Below are 21,468 nucleotides of genomic sequence, written 5' to 3'. Positions count from 1 at the left end.
TCCATCAATTTTTCTATCATTTAGCTCTGCTCTCAGGAATATTCCTTGTTCCACTACCTTGCATGGCCACATCTGAGATGAGTACTGGAGAAAATGTCCTTCTTAGTATCTTCATAGCTTTTAATGCCTGTTTTTCATTGGGCTTCAACATGTAGAATTTTCTTTAGGGATCAGTCAAACATTGATTTTTACAGGGCAGGCTTCCAGTCGGTTCTCTGTGTAGGTAATCGTAGTTATAAATCTTGAATAGCCTTGATTTTTAAGTCTGAAGACACTATTATCTTAATCTTACCGAGCAAGGCTGCTCTGCTTTTCCGTCACTCCCCTTATTAATCAGGCCACTCTGAGGCTATCTGAAGCAATGGGTTTGAATGAGAAAGCAACACTCAAAATCTTGTTTTTCCAGTATGTTTTTGTCTTTTTGTGTGGAAGAAATTTAATTTTATCTCCTATCATGGCTGTTGCATCAAAGCCAGTGTTTATAACTGTATCAGTTTCAGATATGAACCAGTCAACATTTCACTCCTGTAAGACTCTAAATTACACAACTCTCAGGTAATATAGATTGTTAACTGCAGGCAAAAATTAACTTGGTAGACTGTATTACCTTCAATTTCTGCTTGTTGGCAGGAGTTCTAGCCAGAATTGATCTCTCATAAGACTTGGCTGAAATGGGAAGAAGGCAGTCAACACCCACCAATATCCTGTGTTTTTACTATCATTTCCTCTAATGTTATGGTGACAGTAAGCATGTGGGCTGCCTTTCAAGGTACCATGGATGCAACTTTGATCAAATAATTTATTACAACTTAACTAGGGTATTGGATTTTCTAACATTCATTTTCTAAATCCTTAACGCCTGTTGCTTGACTGCCTGCACCAAACCCCACATATTATAGGTTTTGCTAAATGGAGCACTCTACTTCCTGGAATCAAATTCTATATTCTTTAAGATAAAATTTATTTGCAAGTATCTGAGACCAAACTGATAGCAGCATAAGCAGCACAGAATTTTATTTCTGTCACATAAAAGTCTGGAAGTATTCAGGGTTGCTATTATGGCTCTATTGCCAAAAGTCTTCAGCATCCCAGCAACTTATATTTGTACTTACATGAATGGCCTCCATTCCCAAAGTCATGTAGTAGACAACATGGGTATTCCAGTTCCTGCATTAAAAATGCACTCTTGCAAGCAATAAGGAGAAAGGGATAAGAAGGAAGTGGAAAAAGGCAAGAAACAATACTCTTTCAGGGATGACTTCTTAAAACTTTAACGTTTTACCTCACTGGTCTGAGTTTAATCACGTGGTCACACATGGCTGCAAGAAAGACTGGTTGAAGAACTATTCTGCATACAGATGTGCTTAGATAAAGAACTGTAGTAATTCTGTGGTGAGGCAACAAAGGATAATAGATACTTGGTGACAATGAGCAATCTCTGTAGCACTGTTAATGTAAAATGAGAAACGAGAACGAGAAAACTATAGAAAAATATCTATATTAATATTGATGCAAAAATTCTGAGTAAATTATTAGTGAATTGAACGTAGCAATGTATAAAACTAAAATTCAGTATGATCAAACAAGGATTAATGCCAAAATATAAGGATGGCTTCATATCAGTAAGTTTACTATCAAAAACATTATAACAAGATGACTTAATGTTTCCCTAGTTTGACTAATCTTTAGATGGGCTTTTTCCTGACTCTAAGCCCCTGACTTTTCTTTTCTTGGAGCTTTTACTAGAGAAAAATTGTCATCATAAATCATTTCTCTACATCTTTGAGATGTAATCTTTTAAAAGGCCTGTTGCCAATTTTACAACTCAGGAATGTCTTTCCCAAAGACCTGGGAACTATCTCTTTGAAATGTAATCATTAAGGAAGATAAGCACCTGATCTCCCAAGATTCTGTGGGAGGGTAGGAGCCTAACTTCAAGGGCACATTGGTCTTAAGTTGTAAAACTACCTCCTGTCATGAAGATACATGAAAGTTTACTTTTCCTATGGGTAAAGCCAATTAGCAAACACAGATGGCCCAGGATCTCCCCCCTTCACCCTAGTTCTTAAAACCCTACCCCTACTGTCTTTTGTTTCACTGGAATTGAGTTCAGACTCAGTTCTTTTCTATTGCAATAGCCTTGAATACAGTCTTCTTTGCTTCTTTATTTTATCTAGTGCAATTTTTGCTTTGATAATATCAAAGAATAAAAGAAGTAAAACTGTGGCAATAGTAGTAGGTGCTGAAATGTAATTTGTAAAATTATGTACCCACTGCTAATAAACAGGAATAGAAACCACTAAAATGAAATATTATAGGAAATATTATCTCAGAAGTGAAATACTAAAAACATTTCAGTTAAATTCAAGAATAAGCTAGGGATTCTCATTGACACCATTATTAAATGTTATTTTAGAAGTTTTCACAAAATGAAAAAAAGAAATGAAATTACTATATGGATATTAGAAACAAACACTATAAAATATTTTGTTCTTTGATGTATACTTGCATGTCTAGGAAATTTAAGAGATTATAGTAAAAGAAAAAAGAGTTAAGAGATTTTGGGACAGTGGCTCATTGCATCCACCTGGGTTCAGCTGCAATCACAGGAATTTGATAGAGGTCTCAGTTGCTTATGAAAATTTTTAAGAAGGGCTGGAGAAGCAGGCACTAGAATGATCTCCTAGTTAACAATGTATGCAGATCCCAGAACCACTCCTTTGTCACAATAGGAAAAGCTGCTGCCACTGGTGCAGAAAGCCTAGGAGTTTGGAAAGTTCTATTGCTGCAGCTGATCACAGAGCCATGCTACTTTCAACCTGGTCAAAAGATGTCTCTACTATTGTAGAAGCTACTAAATCAGGGCGTCTTCACCCACAGCTGCTATCTGCAGAGCTATGCCATCTCTGCCATGATCTAGGGTGGAAAAAAGGATACCCCACATCTTGTCATTGTCCCCTGAGGATTCAGGTCCAAATTATCATTTCATATGAATATATCTGAAACCTAAGAAAGCTTCTTAAAACTAGATCCAATGGAGCTTGCAAATATAGCTGTTACTCTTCTAGTTTCTGCACACTAGGATAGGATTGGAAGAGATGCACACAAATGCAATCCATGGTATCTTCTATACTGGGTACAATAGTAATTATTTAAAACTTGCCATCTTTTCTCTGTACTAACAGTAAGAGCTTATAAACAAAAATGAGGGAAAACCCATTTATAATAGTGACAGAAAAATTTTAAAATTATGGGTATATCTAAGAAGAATGGCACGGGACCTATATAATGATAATCCGTGAAATTTTATTTAGGGATATAAACAATGTCTGAACAAAATGAAAGACATATTCTTATTGGGATGGTATTCTTATTGGGATGACTTAATATCATTAACATGTCTATTATCCCCAAACTATTTTTTAAATTTGATGCCGGTTCAGTTGTAATCCCAAAATTGTATTTCTTTGAAGTTGGATAAAGGATATATAATAGAATGAGAAGGAATAATATCGGGGGGAGGGTGATACTGAAGAAACATTATCTTGCCAAATATCAATATAATATTTTAAAAAGAGATAAATAGAACATCATTAAAATAAAAACCCATAAATTTACCTCAGATTTTAATGTGTGACTCAATTGCTATTTTAGTTCAGTTGAAAAAGAATGAGTCATTTATTAATGTTGCTGTCACAAGTTGTTATCCATCATATCCTAATGTAGTTAGACATCTATTTCACACCAAACACAAACATGAATTTCAAATGATTACAGACTTAAATGAAAAATATAAAAAATTACAGTCTAAGAAGGACATCTAGGAAACCATTTTTAAGAGGTAGATCTTTACCTAGATGGGTAAAGAGACTTAATGTTTAAAGAAAACAAATTATGTATGAATATATAAGAACTAAAAACTTTGGCATGGGAAAGGATACCATAAAAAAAAAAAAAAAGACAAAAGCAAATAACAGAACTGAAAAGACACTTGCTGCATAGAAGACAAATGGTTAATGTACCTGAAGTGTGAAATGCTCTAAAACATTAATAAAAACAGCAAACAATCCAAAAGTAAAATGGGCTATGGATATGATCTTCACAAAAGATCAAATGCAAATTGTCGACTAATATGTGAAAAGATGTTAATATTGCCTAGTAATCAGAAGAATGCACAGTGAAATAAAAATATCATTATATAATAAACTATAACACATTGCAGGCTCAGTAGGGCTTAAAGGGCACTCTTACTTTGCTGGTAGAGATGTGGAGTATACCTGGTAAACAATTTGGCAACATCAATTAAAATGAGATATACATATACACTTTACAATTCTATCTCTGGGAATTAATCCCAGATAAATAAAAACATTAAATTTCATGTTAACCACTACAAAAATGTAGTGGTTAAAAAATGGAAGCAAAGTTGCTTCCATATTTTGGCTAAGCAATATACGTCAGACTGAGAAAGACAAATACCATATGATTTCACTCATACATGAAATCTAAAAACCAAAACAAGTGAATAAAAGAATCAGACCTGTAAATAAAGAAGAATTGATGGTTGCCAGAGGGGAGGGAGTCAGGAGATGGGCAAAAGGGGTGAAGAGGAATGGGAGATACAGACTTCCAATTATGAAAGGAATAAATCACAGGAATAAAAGGCACAGCATAAGGAATATGTCAATGATATTGTAATAGTGTTGTATGGTGACAGGTGGCAGCTACACTTGTGGTGAGCACAGCATAAGGTATAGAGAAGTTGAATCACTATGTTGCACACTTGAAACTAATGTAGCATCATATGTCAACTATACTCAAATTAAAAAAAGAATTTTAATGGAAGCAAAGTGAGCCCATATGTAGGAGAATGGTTTGAGAAACTGACACATTGATAAGATGGAATTTAATGCTGACACGAAAAAATGAATTAGAGTTATGCCATTTGATATGTAGTAAGTTTTGTAAATTATTAATGCGAAAAGACAAATGTGTATCATATTATACATACTTTTTAAAACAGAGATGGAAAAGCTTCTCTATATATAAATATGTGAACAGAATATGTGTACAGAAATTTGAACATGATTATATAAGCCAAAGAAAACTAAGAAAGATATATATTCTGTGGCTAACACGGATTACCTTGAGTGGAGAATAAATAGGAGAAGATGTTGAAAGGATGGCAAGCCAAAAATAAAAACAAAAAATCACCAAGAAAAAAATTGTATGATACGATCCATTCAGGTATTTATGTAAGATGAAGTCTAAATAAATTAATATTATTCAAAAAATAACACTACACAGAAATTAAACATACACTCCTTAGTTAAGAGAAAAAAAAATTCATTCCAAAAATGTTCCCTAGATTATTGGAGATAAAAACTCATCTATTACTATAGATGAATTTCTTCTGTGTGTAATTTTTTCCTTCTCTGATTCTGATTTCACCTCTCAGGCCATGTTGATTTGAATTCTAGGCCTCAACAGAAGCATCATGGAAGAATATATAAGATAGGAGGAGTTACTAGCTTTCTTCCTTTAGGAAGACATCGCAGCTTTAGAGAGATTGGAGGTTCACAGTTTTCCAGGTCCTCCAAATTCTTCACGATGTCATTATTCCAATTTTTAAGATGATACAATTCCTTGATAAACATCCAATTCTCCCATAAGTAACCTAGTGTGATAGTGAATTCACTGAATCAATCTCTGAGTTATTTTGTATAGCCTCTGCTCTATGTCTATAAAATGAAAGATATCCCCTGAAGTTCATTCTGTACCTTAAGGTCAAAAATCAAGAAATGAAATAATTATCTTGACAGCAGAAGACCTGTGGTCTTGGCATTCCTCCTTCTCTTGGACTTGCTTAATTTTAGCACTTCCTCCTTATTCAGAGGTTTAGCACAATCTCCACAGTCTCAGGCAATCATGGATATTAAGCGTGGCAATTACATATCATGAGAAGAAAAAATGAAAGGACAACTCACTTCATTGTGCACATCTTAGCACAATAACTAATTCTACATATCCTCACTTCCCTGAGGGTTGTTGTCTACAAATCAATCTCCATTCCAATTTCAAAACTAGTTGCTTTCTTTGAAAGAAACAAAAACTGACTGTGGATAACCTGATGAAAGACAGAAAAAGAAGTTTTGGAAAAAACAAAGAAGGATGATTCACAAAATAGAAGAGGAAGGGTATCATAATAATCATTTCTTCTTTCAAATTTTAACCAAATATCTAATTCTAAACACTTTGCATTTCACTAAAGTTCAGTTGATTTAATCTCGCCTTTGAAACCGGTGTGAGTTACCATTCTTTGGTTATAAGCAATTGAATCTGGTAGTAAATAATTGTGAAAAGGATCAGTGAGTCTTATAGACCGAATGGAAGGGGCAGTCAGTGACTGAGAATATGGACTCTGTTCAAGCTACAGAGTTTAAATTCCAGCTCCACCATTTCCTTGCTATGAATCCCTCAACAGGTGAATATCTTCATTTCCTCATTGGTAAAGGAAAACTAAATAAAACTATCTCATACCTGTTGAGATGATTAAGTAGGATAATAAAGGTAAGGTAATATAGGTAATATATATTAATTTTCTATTGCTGCTAATAACAAATTATCACAAACTTAGTATCTTAAAATGACAGAAATATATTATCTCACAGTTCTGGTCAGAATCTCAATGCACTCAACTGATTCCACTGGTCACACAAGGCCAAAATCAAGCCAACAGACATTACCTGAAGGATCTGGAGGAGACATCATTCAGTTTGTTGGCAGAAGTCAATTCTATGAATTCCATGAAATGAGGTTTCTATTTCTTTGCTGGCTCTTGGCTGGTAGTTGTTCTCAGTTTTTAGAAGCCACATACAATCTCTGGCTCATAGCCTGCATCCATGAGTAAAGCCAGCAATGCTAGGCTGAGTTCATCTTATGCTTATATTATCTCTGACCTTCCCTTCTGCTGCATTGTTCCTGCCTACAGCTGGAGAAGCTTCCCTGCTTTTAAGGATTCATGTGATTAGACTGAGCCTACCTGCATAATCCAAGATACCCTCCCTATTTTAAAGTCCATAACTTTATACATCTGTCCAATCCCTTTTGCCATATAACATATTAATAGTTTCCAGGGATTAGGAGGATCTCTTTGGGGGACTAGTCTGCCTATCACAGGAACTTAGCACACTTCTTGGCTTGAGTTAAGAAATGTAACAAATTAGAGGGCGCCTGGGTGGTTCAGTTGGTTAAACATCTGACTCTTGATTTCAGGTCATGATCTCATGGTTCACGGGATCAAGCCCCGCATGCTGAGACCATGGAGCCAGCTTGGGATTCTCTCTCTCTCTCTCTCTCTCTCTCTCTGCCCCTCCCACACTCACAAATGCTCTGCTCTCTCTCACAAAATAAATAAACTAAAAAAAAAAAAGAAAGAAATGTAATGAATTAGCTATTGTCACTATATTTGTTTAAAATATGACTTCAGGAAGGACAACTGCTAAGGGAGCCAGATTTCATGGACTCTTTAGGCACTATAGTCAGATCGACTCTTCCAAATGCTGTCTTTTCTTGTTGTTTATTCCTGCTAAGTACTTGAATTTCCTAGAGTTAGATTCTAAATAACTGCACTTGGGTCTTGATTTTACTCCTTGCCTCAATGCACTGTCAGGAGAAAGGGGTAGAAAAGTTAGCCTATTCTAGATTATAGGATCACCCCACTTTACAGACCCATATCAATTTGAGAAAACTAGTCTTCCTGAGGATTTGGGTGTAATCATTTGAAGAAGTGTGAAAGAGTAATGATTAACCAATAGCAATAGATGTCCACATAGAAATGAAAAATAAATCAACATTTTTATAAAATGACCCCTCAAAAAGAAGACTGATTCATTTCTCCTTTCCTGAATAAGACTGAACCTGAGTCATCCTGAGATAACAGTTTTCTGTCCTCTTCACAAGCATTTTCAAGGAAATAAATGCCACTGTATTCCCTATAGCATCTAGCATCATGGACAATCAAGAAATCCTCCTTAAAATCCATTATCTGATCATGTAGCATAATAATTCAGTCTCCCTTCAGTCATAATCTTCTGTCTACTACATGAGAGAATGAAAATATTTTCTGAACATTCTTCCCATAGCTGCCTTCACCTCTTTGTTCTGTAGGCTGTAGACAAGGGGGTTCAGCATGGGAGTGACCACGCTGTACTGCAAGGAGAGCATCATCGCCAGATGGGAGCCTGAAGTTGGCAAGAGATAGCTGAGGAAACCTGAGCCATAGAACAAGATCACAGTAGTGAGGTGAGAAGAGCAAGTAGAGAAGGCCTTGCTTCTGCCTGAGGTGGAGCTGATGCTCAGGATGGTGGAGACAATGCGAACATAGGAAAAAACAATCATAATGAAGGTTCCAAAGAAATGCAAGACAGAGGAGCACAGCAGGAGTGTGAAGTTGGTCGAGGTATCAGAACAAGACAGAGGGAAGAGAGAAGACAGCTCACAGCTGAAGTGGGGAAGAGTCTGGTCCTCGCAATAGTCTAAATTGACAGCCAAGAGGATATTAATGAGAGCATCAACAAAGGCCAGGCCCCAGGAACCCCACACCATCCCAACACAGAGCTGGTTGCTCATCACCTGGCCATAGAGCAGAGGGGAGCTGATGGCTACATAGCGGTCATAGGCCATCACAGCCAGCAGACAGGCCTCCGTGCCCCCGGTGGCAAATACAAAGAAGGCCTGAGCCAGGCAGCTCTCTACAAAGATGGTTTTACTTTCAGAAAGTAGATTCTCCAGCATCTTGGGGACTGTGACAGATGAGTGGCAGAGGTCCAGGAAGGACAGTTGTCTCAAAAAGAAGTACATGGGCATGTGGAGGTGAGAATCAGCCCTAATCACCAGCAGCATCAAGAAATTTCCCATCAGAGTGAAGAGATAAATCAGAAAGAACAGCACAAAGAGTATGGCCTGAATACTGGGGTCAATAGATAGTCCAAGGAGAATGAACTCACTGATAGCACTGTAGTTTTTCATTGCCATATACAGAAGTGTTCTCTCTGGAAAACAAGAAGATCCACCAAAAGTCTCTCAGTGCCTCTTACTTACCCCAGCACCTAGATCTTACTCTACGTGAATATCTTTTCACTAAAGTCCCACAATCCACATTCATGTATTTAAAAGTTAACTTCTTGGCCGCCATTTTGCCATTGATATTTTAAATAAGCCATGGTCCTATTTTTTATTATAGTCTTTTCTGGAGCTATAATGATTTTATGTGGTTTAGATGGTACATTTGAAAAGAAGTTTCCTGACATGAGAAGAAGGTGGAAAAGAAGATTGCAGGAGTGAATTACTCGAGAAAATGAGGTAGGATTAAGTCTAGAGTAAAAGGACTTAGGTAAGAGCAGGGATACTTTGTCACTTCTATGTCTAAGAGAGAAGGTCAAGAGTGCAAGAAGTGAGTTTCCATTTGACTGCTTCCATTTGTTTTCAATAAGGTGTAAATGAGATCATTGGTTGTGCATGTGTATGTGTGTGAGCATGCCCACATGCACACAAGGAATTATAAAGGTATTGATAATGATAAAATTAAAATGATAAAATTAATGATAAAATTATAAAGGTATTGACAATGATAAAAAGCACAATCTTGAGAAAAGGGGCCAAGGTGAAGTGTAAGAAACTATCAGAGGATAGGAGGACAATAAGACACCAAGGAATTAGAAACTGGCTGTGGAATTAGATTGTTCTGGATTATTCTAACTTTAAATTTCCTTCATTTTATTTAATGGCATCATATTGTAATTAAACTTTAAAATACATTCACAAAGTAATAATACATTTTCAAAAACTGATAGCCTAGATCATGATGTCCAGTGATGTGTTAGGTGGGCTTTTGTGGGCAATGCTATGATTATAATGGCTCATGAGAAGCTGTACCCAGGTGATAAGACAATGCTCTGGTTATATCACCATGCTAATCCTAAAAATCATAAATCCGGTAATTTACATAGTCACTATTCCTACCTCTGCCATTATTGCAGGCTTTAAGGCCCCCACATGGTTATCTAAACTTTCTCCTCATACTTTGAAACTTGTACATATATCCCTGTAGTGGCCTGATATTCTAAACGTCATCTGAGTCTCAATAAAACTGTTCAATATTCTTGCCTCAAACTGGAGGCCCTTCCGGGCTCTGGCTGTTCCAATTGAACACTACTTCATTTACTTCATCAGTAAAGACTGAGGAATCTATCATGTTGTCATTTACTAACTGAACAATTAATGCCTCCCAGCCCACATAAGGAACAAAACCTAATTACCTGAATTCTCAGTTGGTAGTACACTGTTCTGTGGCAACAATATTTTCAGATCCAGTAAGTAATAAGACTCTTCAGCTCGTGAAGTCAACATTAAGAATACTGTTTTAAGGGAGAAGTAGAAAATCATATATTGGATGTTAACATTTATGATGGATTCAACACTAGCAATGTAAAACAATAAATTGCGGGTAATATCTAGATATTTCGTATAGTTATTTGGGTTCAGAGTATAGGAGATAATATCTTAAATTATTCCTCTTTAACTCTCTAGATATAGCAATATTATGCATGGAGGCTCCCAATGCTCATTCTGAGATCACCCCGTTGCCCCCAGAACAAAGCAAGAGAACCTAAGTAAGGGTTCACAGTAGCCAGGAGTGAGGCTGGTGTTGTATCATTTCAGAGACAGCACATACAAAGGAATTCCCTTTCTCTTGGCTACCAACAAACATAGTCCAACTAACTAGATCCAAAGATTCCATGAACTATATAGAGAGAATCCCAACCTTGAATCAAGGCAACACCTTGCAAAGAGGCAAGCATTCTGATAAAAGTCAATGCTACAATTTAATTTCACAGTTAAGTTTCTTCTTTAACATTATTTAGAGATTCTCAGAACAATCTTTTAAAAATAACATTAAGGAGTGATATCAGTAAGATGACAGAATAGGAGGTCCCAGCCCTTATCACCCCAAGAAACAATGATTTAACAACCATCTATGGATGAAAATACCTTTATGAAAGATCTGGAATCCAGGTGAGACATTATAGCACCCTAGTGGAATACAGAAATGAGAAACACATTTGAAAGGGTAAGAAATACCTTTACCCGTATCAACCCTCTCACATCTCAGCATAGTAAAGCACAAAAAAAGATATCCTTGACCCACAAGTTCTCCCATGGGGAAAAGAGACAGCAAGCATACCCATGGATGCCAACCCCAGATTTACCTGCCACATACCCCAGCACTACCTGCCTGCCTGTGAACTCCAGCACAAAGCACAAGGCCAGCCCACATACCCCATCAGCCAGTCTGCTCATGGTCCCCACCAACCAGCCTACCAAGAATCTCTGGCCTGGCTGATGGTGAAGGACTTTCCTTGCTGAAGAAGTTTCCTCTTGAAGAAATATCTGCACTCCAATATTCATTGTCACATTATTCACAGTAGCAAGACATGGTGGCAACCTAGGAGTCCATTGACAGGTTAATGGATTAAAAAATGTCATATATATATATATATATATATATATATATATATATGTAATAGAATATTACTCAGCCCTAAGAAAAAGAGGAAATCCTGCCATTTGCAAAAACATGGATGAAATTAGAGGACTATATGCTAAGTGAAATAATCCAGACACAGAAGGAAAAATACTACATGATAACACTTATATGAGGAACCTAAAATGGTCAAACTCATAAAAGCAGAGACCAGAAAATGGCTGCCAGAAGTTGGGAGGAGGAGAAAACAGGGAGGTATTAGTTAATGGATTAGGGTAGTTAATGGATTAGGTAGTTAATGAATTAGGATTAGTTAATGGATTAAAGGGTAAAAAATCAGTTACACAAAATGAATAAGTCCTAGAGATCTACCATATTTCATGGTGACTATAGTTAGTAATTCTGTATTGTATCCTTAAAAGTGACTAAGAGGGTAGATCTTACATGTTCTTATCACACACAAAAAGTCACAATAATAAATAAAGAGGGTGGGAGGAAACTTTTGAAGGTGATGGACATGTTTATGTCATAGATTGTTATGGTGGTCTCACAGATGTATACTTATCTCCAAACTCATCACATTTACACATTAAACAGATACAGCTTTTTCTTTGTCAATGTCGTCTCAATAAGGTACTTTAAAATTTATATTAAAGCATTTTTATTGTGGCTGATTCCTGAAACATCACCATTATTGATTTATTTCTTAAATCTCTATTTCAAAATTTAAAGTAAACAGCTCTGGGAATATAATATAATAGGTTTGTTTCTAGATATTAACACCATTATGTGGAGGAAATTAGTTGGCTCTTGCCCAAAGTAAAAGTTCCCTGAGAAATGTTAATTTCAGAATCAGACGAAGGCTACCAAGCATAATAAATAGCCCATAAGAGTTACTCAGAACGTGACAGTGAAAAATATGAATGAATGACTGAATGAGAGACTACTTTTTAAAGACAAGCCAGTCTGTGTGATGAAGACACACGTTTCTAAATGGTATTTGTTGTAGTCCCATGATTTTTAAGGGCACTTGGCATTAGGGGAAAACACAAAATTGGAGGTGCCAAAGATAACCATCGCCTATTTTCTTCATGTGTTCTGGTTTGCTTTATGTCCCATTCCTTGACCGATTAGATACCTCATGTGCTCTGGGGTGGGTTAAGGGAGATCTTTGGTTTGGTTTGGTTTCACAAAGATTTACTAAACAAACATGGAAATCAATAGTATTATTACATAAATTAGACTGCAGTATAATTTCCCGAGGATTTATATACAAATCACAATGATTCCTATTATGCAATCAATTGTCAAGATTTTGAACAGTACTTTTCCGCATGAGTGGCTCACATGAGTGAGGACTAGCTATATATGTTGCACAGTAACTAAGATCCTCTTATGGAGTTTCCAGTTCCAGCTTCCCAGGAAAAGCACCAAATGACAAAGCTTACTACCTCACATCTGTGGTACCCTATAGCAGTCACATTTGCTCTACAAGCATGAACAAGATGATAAGGCTGCCCATAAGGGCAGCACAAAAAGAATGATGGTGAAATACAATCTTAGAAGACAAGGAAGCACTACCTACATTTCAAAAGGCTTCAAATCCCATCTGTCAAAATACAAACTCAATTATTAGATATTTATTGAATTATTGTTAATCATCACAGGTCTGTCAATGGGACTGTGATTATATAAGAGAATATCCTTATTTGTAGAAGATGAATGCTTAAGTACTCATGAGGTGTTACAATGTCATATTACTTTCAAGTGATTCAGCAGATCAAATTACATAGAGAGATAGATGATAGATAAATGTAAGTTAATAAAGTATATGTAGCAAAATGCTAACAATTTATGGATCTAGGTAAAAGTTATACTATCATATTACTTTCAACTTTCCAGTGTGTTTATTATTTTTTAAATTTTTAAAAAATGTCTTAGTATTTATTTATTTTTGAGAGAGAGAGAGAGAGACAGAGCCTGAGCCAGGGAAGGGCAGAGAGAGAGGGAGACACAGAATCTGAAGCAGGATCCAGGCTGAACTGTCAGCACAGAACCTGACGTGGGGCTCAAACTCACAAACCACGAGATTCCATGACCTGAGCTGAAGTGGGATATTTAACTGACTGAGCTACCAGGTGCCCCAGTATAATTTTTTTTTTTAAGTTTATTTATTTACTTTTGAGAGAAAGAGCAAGTATGAATCGGGGAGGGGCAGAGAGAGAGAATCCCATGCAAGCTCCATGCCACCAGCATGGAGCCTGTTGTGGGGCTTGAACTCACAAACCGTGAGATCATGACCTGAGCAGAAGTCAAATGCTTAATCTACTGAGCCACCCAGGCACCCTTATTTATAACTTTTTTTAATGAAAAATGTTTTTAAAATTTTTGAATTAAAAAACCCACAAATTTAATGACTAAATTTTACTTAGACATTTCCACTGTGGAAAATCAAATTAAAGCTAAATGATATACCTTAAAATACAAAAATGTACAGAATACAGTTACAGTGTATTTCCCTTAGTTACAAGACCATGTGTTTGCAATATAAATCTGATAATAAAATGTTATTCTTGGTTACAACACACTCTCTCTATACCCACCAAACACATTCCAAAAAAATTATGTATTCAAATACATAATTAAGACAAGTCTTTGTGTGCTTTTCCTTTTGTTACATGAAAGTTGTGAATTCTCACCTCTGTGAGAAACAAAACAATATATATATAGAACTTGACCAACATATGGAAAATATATACTAGGTAAAGTGACCAAAATAGGAAAGCAACTGAGGAGAGGCATCTGGATGGTTCAGTCCATTAAGCATCTGACTCTTGATTTCAGCTCAGGTCATGATCTCATGGTTTGTGAGTTTAAGCCCCAGTCGGGCTCTGCGCTGACAGTGCAGAGCCTGCGTGGGATTCTCTATCTCTCCCCCTCTCTCTGCCCCTCCCTCACACTCTCTCTCTCTCAAAATAAATAAATAAACTTAAAAAAAAAAAAAGGAAAGAAAGAAAAGCAACTGAGGAATCGTACTTCAAATCCCTATCATTGAAATAATAGAGAATCTAGCATTCTGTTAATGCAATGCAAAATCAGCTGCTTAAGGAAGAAATCCAACCAGTTATTTGCCCTGCACATGTCAACCAAGTAGCTGGACCAATTGTTTTAATGTTCAGGTGTAATAAGTACCCAACTTGTGGTGCTCGCTCTGTCAGCCCTCACTGCCAACATAGTTGTACCTTGAGATCTTTAGTTAACAGCATTAAAGCCATATTTTCAACAGAATGGTCCAAAAGAAGCAACTAAAGTCAAACACAGAAATGAAAAACACACCTTGAATTACTGAACTGTTTGGCTGCCTTGATGACTTTTAAATGATTTAAGTAATTTAATTTTCAGATATAGATTTGAAAATGTTGAACTGGAAACTTATAAACAAATGATTGTGTAGTTGCTTCACAAATAGAGATCTGAATGAGTTTTACAATGTTGTGATTTTTTCTTTGCAAGTATCCTATTGATTGAGTTTCTTTTGTTTATTGTTTTATGTTGACATACGAAATCATGCACATTGCCAGCAATGGGTAAGTTTATGCTGATAATAATTCCAACTTCTGTTGTGAAAGAATTAGAAGTCTACTGATGCAAATGTACTATATACTACACAGTCAGTTTTGACTTTATTTACTTCTTAGTTTTACACACATATATGAAGACAAAGTGGCAAGACTTCCACTTAAGAAAGCAAGACCCACCAAATATACTTGTTGCAATGTGTGCATTTCTTTTTCTTATATTTATTTATTTGTTTATTTATTTAAAAAATTTTTTTTAATGTTTATTTCTTTTTGAGAGAGAGAGAGAGAGAAAGAGACAGAATACTGGTGGGGGAGGGGCAGAAAGAGAGGGAGACACAGAATCCAAAACAGACTCCAGGCTCTGAGTTTCAGTACAGTAGGGCTCAAACTCAGGAATGGTGAGATCATGACCTGAGCCAAAGTCGAATGCCCAACCTACTGAGGCACCCAGACACCCCTTTTTACTTACTTATTTATTTATTTATTTAGAGCAAATGCACACATGAGTAGGGACGGGCAGAGGGAGAGAAAGAGAATACCAAGCAGGCTCCACCTCAGCATAGAGCCCAACTATGGGCTCTATCTGACAACTGCTGAGATCATGACCTGAGCTGAAATCAAGAGTTGGTCTCTCAACCGACTGAGCCACCCAGGCACTACACAATGTATGCATTTCTTAAAGATATTATTTTATAGTATTGATATTTAAGAAAATGCTGACAACTCCTAAAATTACATAAAACAAATCTATAACTTACTTGACACAAACTCTGTGATTTATTTCTTTAACTGCCAAAAAGTGCAACTCTCTGGAGTTCAGGATTGAAAGATTTTAATCTATAAAAGTTAGAAATATGTGTGGTGTTCTTACCTGTTCGGGTGGTAATCTCAGTGACCCAACTTTTCAAGACCCTGAAAAAATTCAAGCTCTATGCTAAAAGGCAAAGAGAAGCAGCAGAGGCATGGAGATCTCATTGGAGGCAGACATATGTGGGGCCCTATCCCAGATCTGCTACTGTCTAGACACATGAGCTTAAAAAGAAGTTTCATCTTTTTAATTTCAAGTTTCCCATCTACACAGTGGGGATAACAATACCCACTTTGCAGTGTCATAATAATTTAATTGGGTAATTTATATAAAATAAAAGCTTTAACAAACTCAGTTTTAAATTTATCTTAAATGCTTAACATTCCAAAGGATGAGGAAAAGAAGCACATTTGAGAAGCTGACAAAGACATCTTAGGGAACTAGTCCTAAAAACTAGTCATCCTGGAGCAAACAGCATTGCAGGAGAGCTCTGGGACAGTGAAAAAAGAGTTTAGATGAGAGGAATCAGAAGAAGTATCTTAGAAAGGCATAAAGAGAGGGAAGGCAGGAGAGAAGGGAGAATAAAGTAGTTCAAGTAGCTTCAGAAGGAACAAAACCATCAGAGAATTTAGGAAGGACATTATTATGCCCTTGGTTGTACTCTGGAGCTCAGCATTAATAAGTGAAGCCATCCTTGTTTAGTTGATTTCCATAAAGAGAGGATTACCGCAACTACTCAACTCTGTGAATAGGTATAATTTACAGTCTAAAAAGCTGGATGAGTAAAAAGAAGTATGTTTACCCAGGCTCCAAAAGACCCTGTAGATAAATCTTCAGAAACTTTTTCTAATTTCTGCTTGAGGATCATCTCACTTGAGCACTTTCTTTCATCTTTCTTAATCCTGATTAATCATTTGTCCACTTCCTCTATTATGAATACCTTGCTGTTTGCACTGTCCAAATAATGAATCCTCTTATGTAACCAATCAGAGACAGGCAGCTGGATTTTGTCAGTTGATGGGTTGAAGGACTGAATGAGGAGCCTAAGAGTCAGCTGGCTAATGTTAGGCATTCCCTGGAATCACACTAGAAGTTTGACTTTGGACTCATTAACTAAAAAGAAGAACTTTTGGGAGGGCAACAGGGGACATTATTATGCAACATCTTTGGAAATTCTGGGTTTGAAGCAATTACTTTGAACTACTGAATGACAAATTCTCTTATTCTGATGAGAGCTCCACAGGAACAAGGAGGGAGAAGAAAATTTGGTCCCCGTGTAGGAAGCCAGGATTTTCCCTCAGGCCAAATACAAGGTGGATGACTCCTCTTGGGATTTTCCATGGAAGCTGAGGAGTGTTGAGTTTATCTCCTGATCATCTTCCCATGTGTATATGAAATAGGTTTGTAAATACAAGTAAGCTGAATATCAGGAGAGTCAAATGAGTAAAAACAAGACAAACTTGCTTTTCATTAGTCTTTCATTACATAAGAAATTATGAAACAATCTCCTGCCATATCAATAGACACTACACCACCTTACCTAGATATAATGGCTTAGCACATATGCTCAGAGGCATTTTCTGTACATATATGAGATCCATATGTATGTTCCAGCTTGTTTTCATCACTTAATTAAACACTTGGAGGTCTTTTCATGCCTACATGCAATATCCAGCTTTTTCCTCTTTATGCCTATGTGATATTCATAATACATATCTGCCATAATTTAACCATTCTTCCATTGATAATTATTCAAGCTGATTCCAAGCTTCAATAGATTCAAATCTATTATAATTAGTGCTATACTGAGCAAAAAAATGTTTGTACCTATGGGTATGTATGCTAGTTATTTTGTAGTCTAGAACACCATATTGCAATTTCTGCATCAATATCAGAGATACAAATTTGAAATTAGATTTGATAGTTTACATATTCCACCTCTCAGTTATATCAACTTACTGTTGTGTATTTGACTGTGTGAGGTATCTATTTGACTATGTGGACTCAACAATGTTAATTTCATGCTGCATAACATATAAAGGGGAATGTGAGAACAAATAAAATCAGAGTCATGCATGTAAGTCATTTGGCCTCTGAAAGGAGACTTCCTCATCTTTGAGGGAGAACAGGAAAACTGCATGTGTCTACAGTTGCAGCACAAAATCACTTTGAGAAGACATGGAACCTAAAGCCAACATATTTAAATTAGTACAGTGACAGGAAAAGTAAGTCAGAATAATTTCTGTATTCTTGTACAAATAGTGCTGGCACAGGTCAACACCAATTGCAATGAAGATTTCCAATGAAAACCAAGCAAGCATTTATTATTGGACATATACTTCTACTACACACACACAGCAATGACAGATAAAGTACAAAAAGAATTTACCACTTATTTGAAATTTAATCTTATGATATTCCATTTTTTGAACATTTCACAATTTATCCATTGTTCTGTTGATTGGTATTTGAATTGTTTCCACTTTTTAGCAAGTATTCATAACTCTGCTATGAACATTCGTATAAAAATCTTTTATGTAGATGTACACACTAATTTTCCTTGTATATTACTTGAAGAGGAATTGCTGGGACATAGCATAACTATATGGTTGGTCTTAGTAGAAACTAGCAAACTATTCTCCAAAGTGTTTGTAACACCGCATGCTCAGCACCAACATATGAAGGTTTCAGTTGTTTCACATTCTTATCAATATTTTGTATTGTTAGTCCTTTTTTTAAGTTTAGCAAATCAGATGCATGTGAAGTAGAAATTCATTGTGGTTTAATTACATTGTATCAATCATGTTGAGGAAATTTCCATGTTTACTGGCCACTTGTATATCCTGTTTGGTGAAAAATATAAATTTTTCCATTTGTATTGAGAATATATATTCCAAAGTTTATGAATTCTTTTACCTTTCTTAAATGTGTCTTTCAATGAACAGAAATTTTTAATTTAATGCAGTACAATTAGGCACTTTTATCTTTTTATAAGTAGTACTTCTTGTTTCCTCTTCAAAACATCTTTGCCCTTCCCAAGATCATGAATATACTTTCCTAGGCAGTCTTCTAAAAGCTTTATTATTTCACTAGTCACAAATAGGATTACAACACAGAAAACTGAATTTCTGTATGGCGTGAAGTAGGCTATACTATATGGGATATTCAAACAATCTAGTATCTTCATTTCCACTTAAATTATATTAGTACATTTGTTGTAAATCAAATGCATATACATATGGGTCAATTCCTGTTCCAATATTCAATTTGTCTATTATTATGCCAATTCCACATTGTCTTAATTACTCTTATTTTACAAGCCTTGAAATCTGACAAAGTACTCTAGAGTTGTTTTTTGAGTTGTTTATCACGTCTATTGTGGAACTTTAAATTTAAAATTGAATTTGAGAACATTTGTCAATTTCCATAAAAGTTTTGCTGCAATTTTGATTAAGATTATATTGAATATACAGTCGCCTGGATGGCTCAGTTGGTTAAGTGCCAAGTCTTGATTTTGGCTCAGGTCATGATCTCATGGTCATGAGATTGAGCCCTGTGTTGGGCTGGGTGTAAAGCCTGCTTAAGATTCTCTCTCTTCTTCTGCCATCTGCCCTTCCCCTGCTCGCCTGTGCTCTCTCTCTCTCCCTTTCAAAAATAAATAAATATGTAAATGATAGCCTTGCTGGATAGAGTATTCTTGGCTGCAGATTTTTCCCATTCAGCACTTGGAATATATCATGCCACTCGCTTCTGGCTTGCCAAGTTTCTGTTGAGAAATCTCCAGCAGCCTTATGGGTCTTCCCATATGGGTATGTTGTGTTTTCATTTTTGTCTCAGAATTTTTATTTCCCTTTAGCATTCTTTTGTAAGGCATGTCTAGTGATGATAAATTCCCTCAGTTTTTTTTTTCTCTATGAAAGTCTTTATCCCTCCTTCATTTATGAAGAACAACATACTTTGCTGGGTAAAGTGGTTTTTGTTGACAATTTTTTTACTTTGTGCATTTTGAATATATCATTCCATTCTCTCCTGGGTGGAAGGTAACTGCTGAGAAATCTGTTGGTCTTATTGGGATTCCCTCATATGTGGTGAATCTTTTCTATTGCTGCCTTTAAAATTCCCTCCTTGTCTTTGATTTTAGAGAACTTGATTATAATCTCAGTCAAGATCTCCTTGGGTTGTATCCTTTTGGAGATCTTTGAGCTTTGGGTACCTGGTTGGCCATATCTTTCCCCAGATTTGGGGAATTTTTGTCCATTATTTCTTCAAGTAAGCTTTTTATCCCTTTTTCTCTTTTCCCTTTTAGAACTTCTATAATGCAAATACTTTTCTTTTTGTTAGTTGCCCATAATTCATACAGGCTTTGTTCACTCTTTTTCATTCTAATTTATTTTTTCTCCTCTGATTGGATAATATCAAGAGTTCTGTCTTCCAGTTTACAGATTCTTTCTTCTGCATGATTGAGCCTGTTGTTGAAGCTCTCTATTACATTTTTCATTTTACTCATTGTATTCTTTAGCTCTAGAATTTCTGTTATGTTCTTTTCTGATTCTAGCTCTTTACTAACTTATCATTTTGTTCATGCATTGTTTTCCTGAGATCGAGTTGTCTATCTGTATTCTCTTGAATCTCAGTTAATTTCCTTCAAATAACTATTTTTAATTCTTTTTCTGATAACTCACAGACCTCCATTTTTGGAAGATCAGTTGCTGGAAAACTACTCTGTTCTTTTAGTGGTGTCATCTTTCCTCCTTTTCCATGTTTCTGATGACTCTGCATTGATGTCTACAAATTTGAGGAAGCAGTCAACTCTTCCAGTTTTTTTGGACTGGTTTCAGTGGGGAATATCTTCATCTGAATGTCATTACAATGGCACTGGTTGGGTGGAGTGCAGTGTATTTGCTTCCAGGGAGGGCACAGCAGCATAGTCTCTATGCAGCTCCATCATCTGAAGTCAACATTGGCACAGACTATGGGAGTCTTCTGTGGCCAAGACTGTGGAGTTCCTGTGGATGGCAGTGGTGGCTATGGCTATTGGTAGTCTCAAAGAAGAAACCTGCTGGTATCTTCTTGTTGCCCCTTTTTGCCCATGGGAGGAAGTTCTAATCAAAAGGATCCCTCTTTCTGCCTGATCTGGCAAGCTGGAACTCAAAGTGCTAGCAGAGTTGAGGTCCTATGATCAGGTACATGTAGCACTATCACAGTGCCTGAGTCCTGGGGCACAGATGCACTTGCTGCTGCACTAGTACTGGTGTCTAAGGTGTGAGAATCTGCAAATCTCCCATGGAACCAGGGTCTGGGTCTCTAGACCTTGTCGTAGTGTCTCAGGCAGGAAGGAGAAATGCAGTAGTAGCAGCACACTCGTAATTGCAAGGCACAATAGTGGCTTGGGTCAGGGGACAGGGTATAGTAGCAGCACAACCTGTGGATGATGAGTCCAAGTCCCAACTCTGGCCCAGGGAGCAGTTGCAGAACAAGAGGAGCATGTTTCAAGTGGCAGTCCTTTAAAGCTACGTGTCAGGACCCAGGTGACA

The 21,468-nt window shown here is 36.4% G+C and overlaps 1 protein-coding gene across 1 annotated transcript; it reads right to left on the bottom strand.

The window, feature by feature from the left end:
• Positions 1–8,100: 8,100 nt before the first annotated feature.
• Positions 8,101–10,410, bottom strand: LOC109249280 (olfactory receptor 8S1-like). The gene is made up of 2 exons (XM_019419649.2): positions 10,320–10,410; positions 8,101–9,053 (listed from the first exon to the last, which is right to left on the bottom strand). The coding sequence occupies exons 1-2, from the start codon at positions 10,408–10,410 to the stop codon at positions 8,101–8,103; spliced, it is 1,044 nt and encodes a 347-aa protein (XP_019275194.2).
• Positions 10,411–21,468: the final 11,058 nt, after the last annotated feature.

This window comes from Panthera pardus, unplaced genomic scaffold (genome assembly GCF_024362965.1).
Source record: "Panthera pardus isolate Hobbes unplaced genomic scaffold, ASM2436296v1 HiC_scaffold_6, whole genome shotgun sequence".
Classification (NCBI taxonomy): domain Eukaryota; kingdom Metazoa; phylum Chordata; class Mammalia; order Carnivora; family Felidae; genus Panthera; species Panthera pardus.
Note: the sequence above shows the minus strand (reverse complement) of the source record. Positions and strands in the feature narration are given on the sequence as shown.

Bases quoted from the DNA above. Each gene is read 5' to 3' on its own strand.
- LOC109249280 (XM_019419649.2), bottom strand. From the start codon at position 10,410: ATGTTGACTTCACGAGCTGAAGAGTCTTATTACTTACTGGATCTGAAA. The intron at 9,054-10,319 runs GTAATTAGGTTT...CTTGTTTTCCAG, and splicing joins ACTACCAACTGAGAATTCAG to AGAGAACACTTCTGTATATG.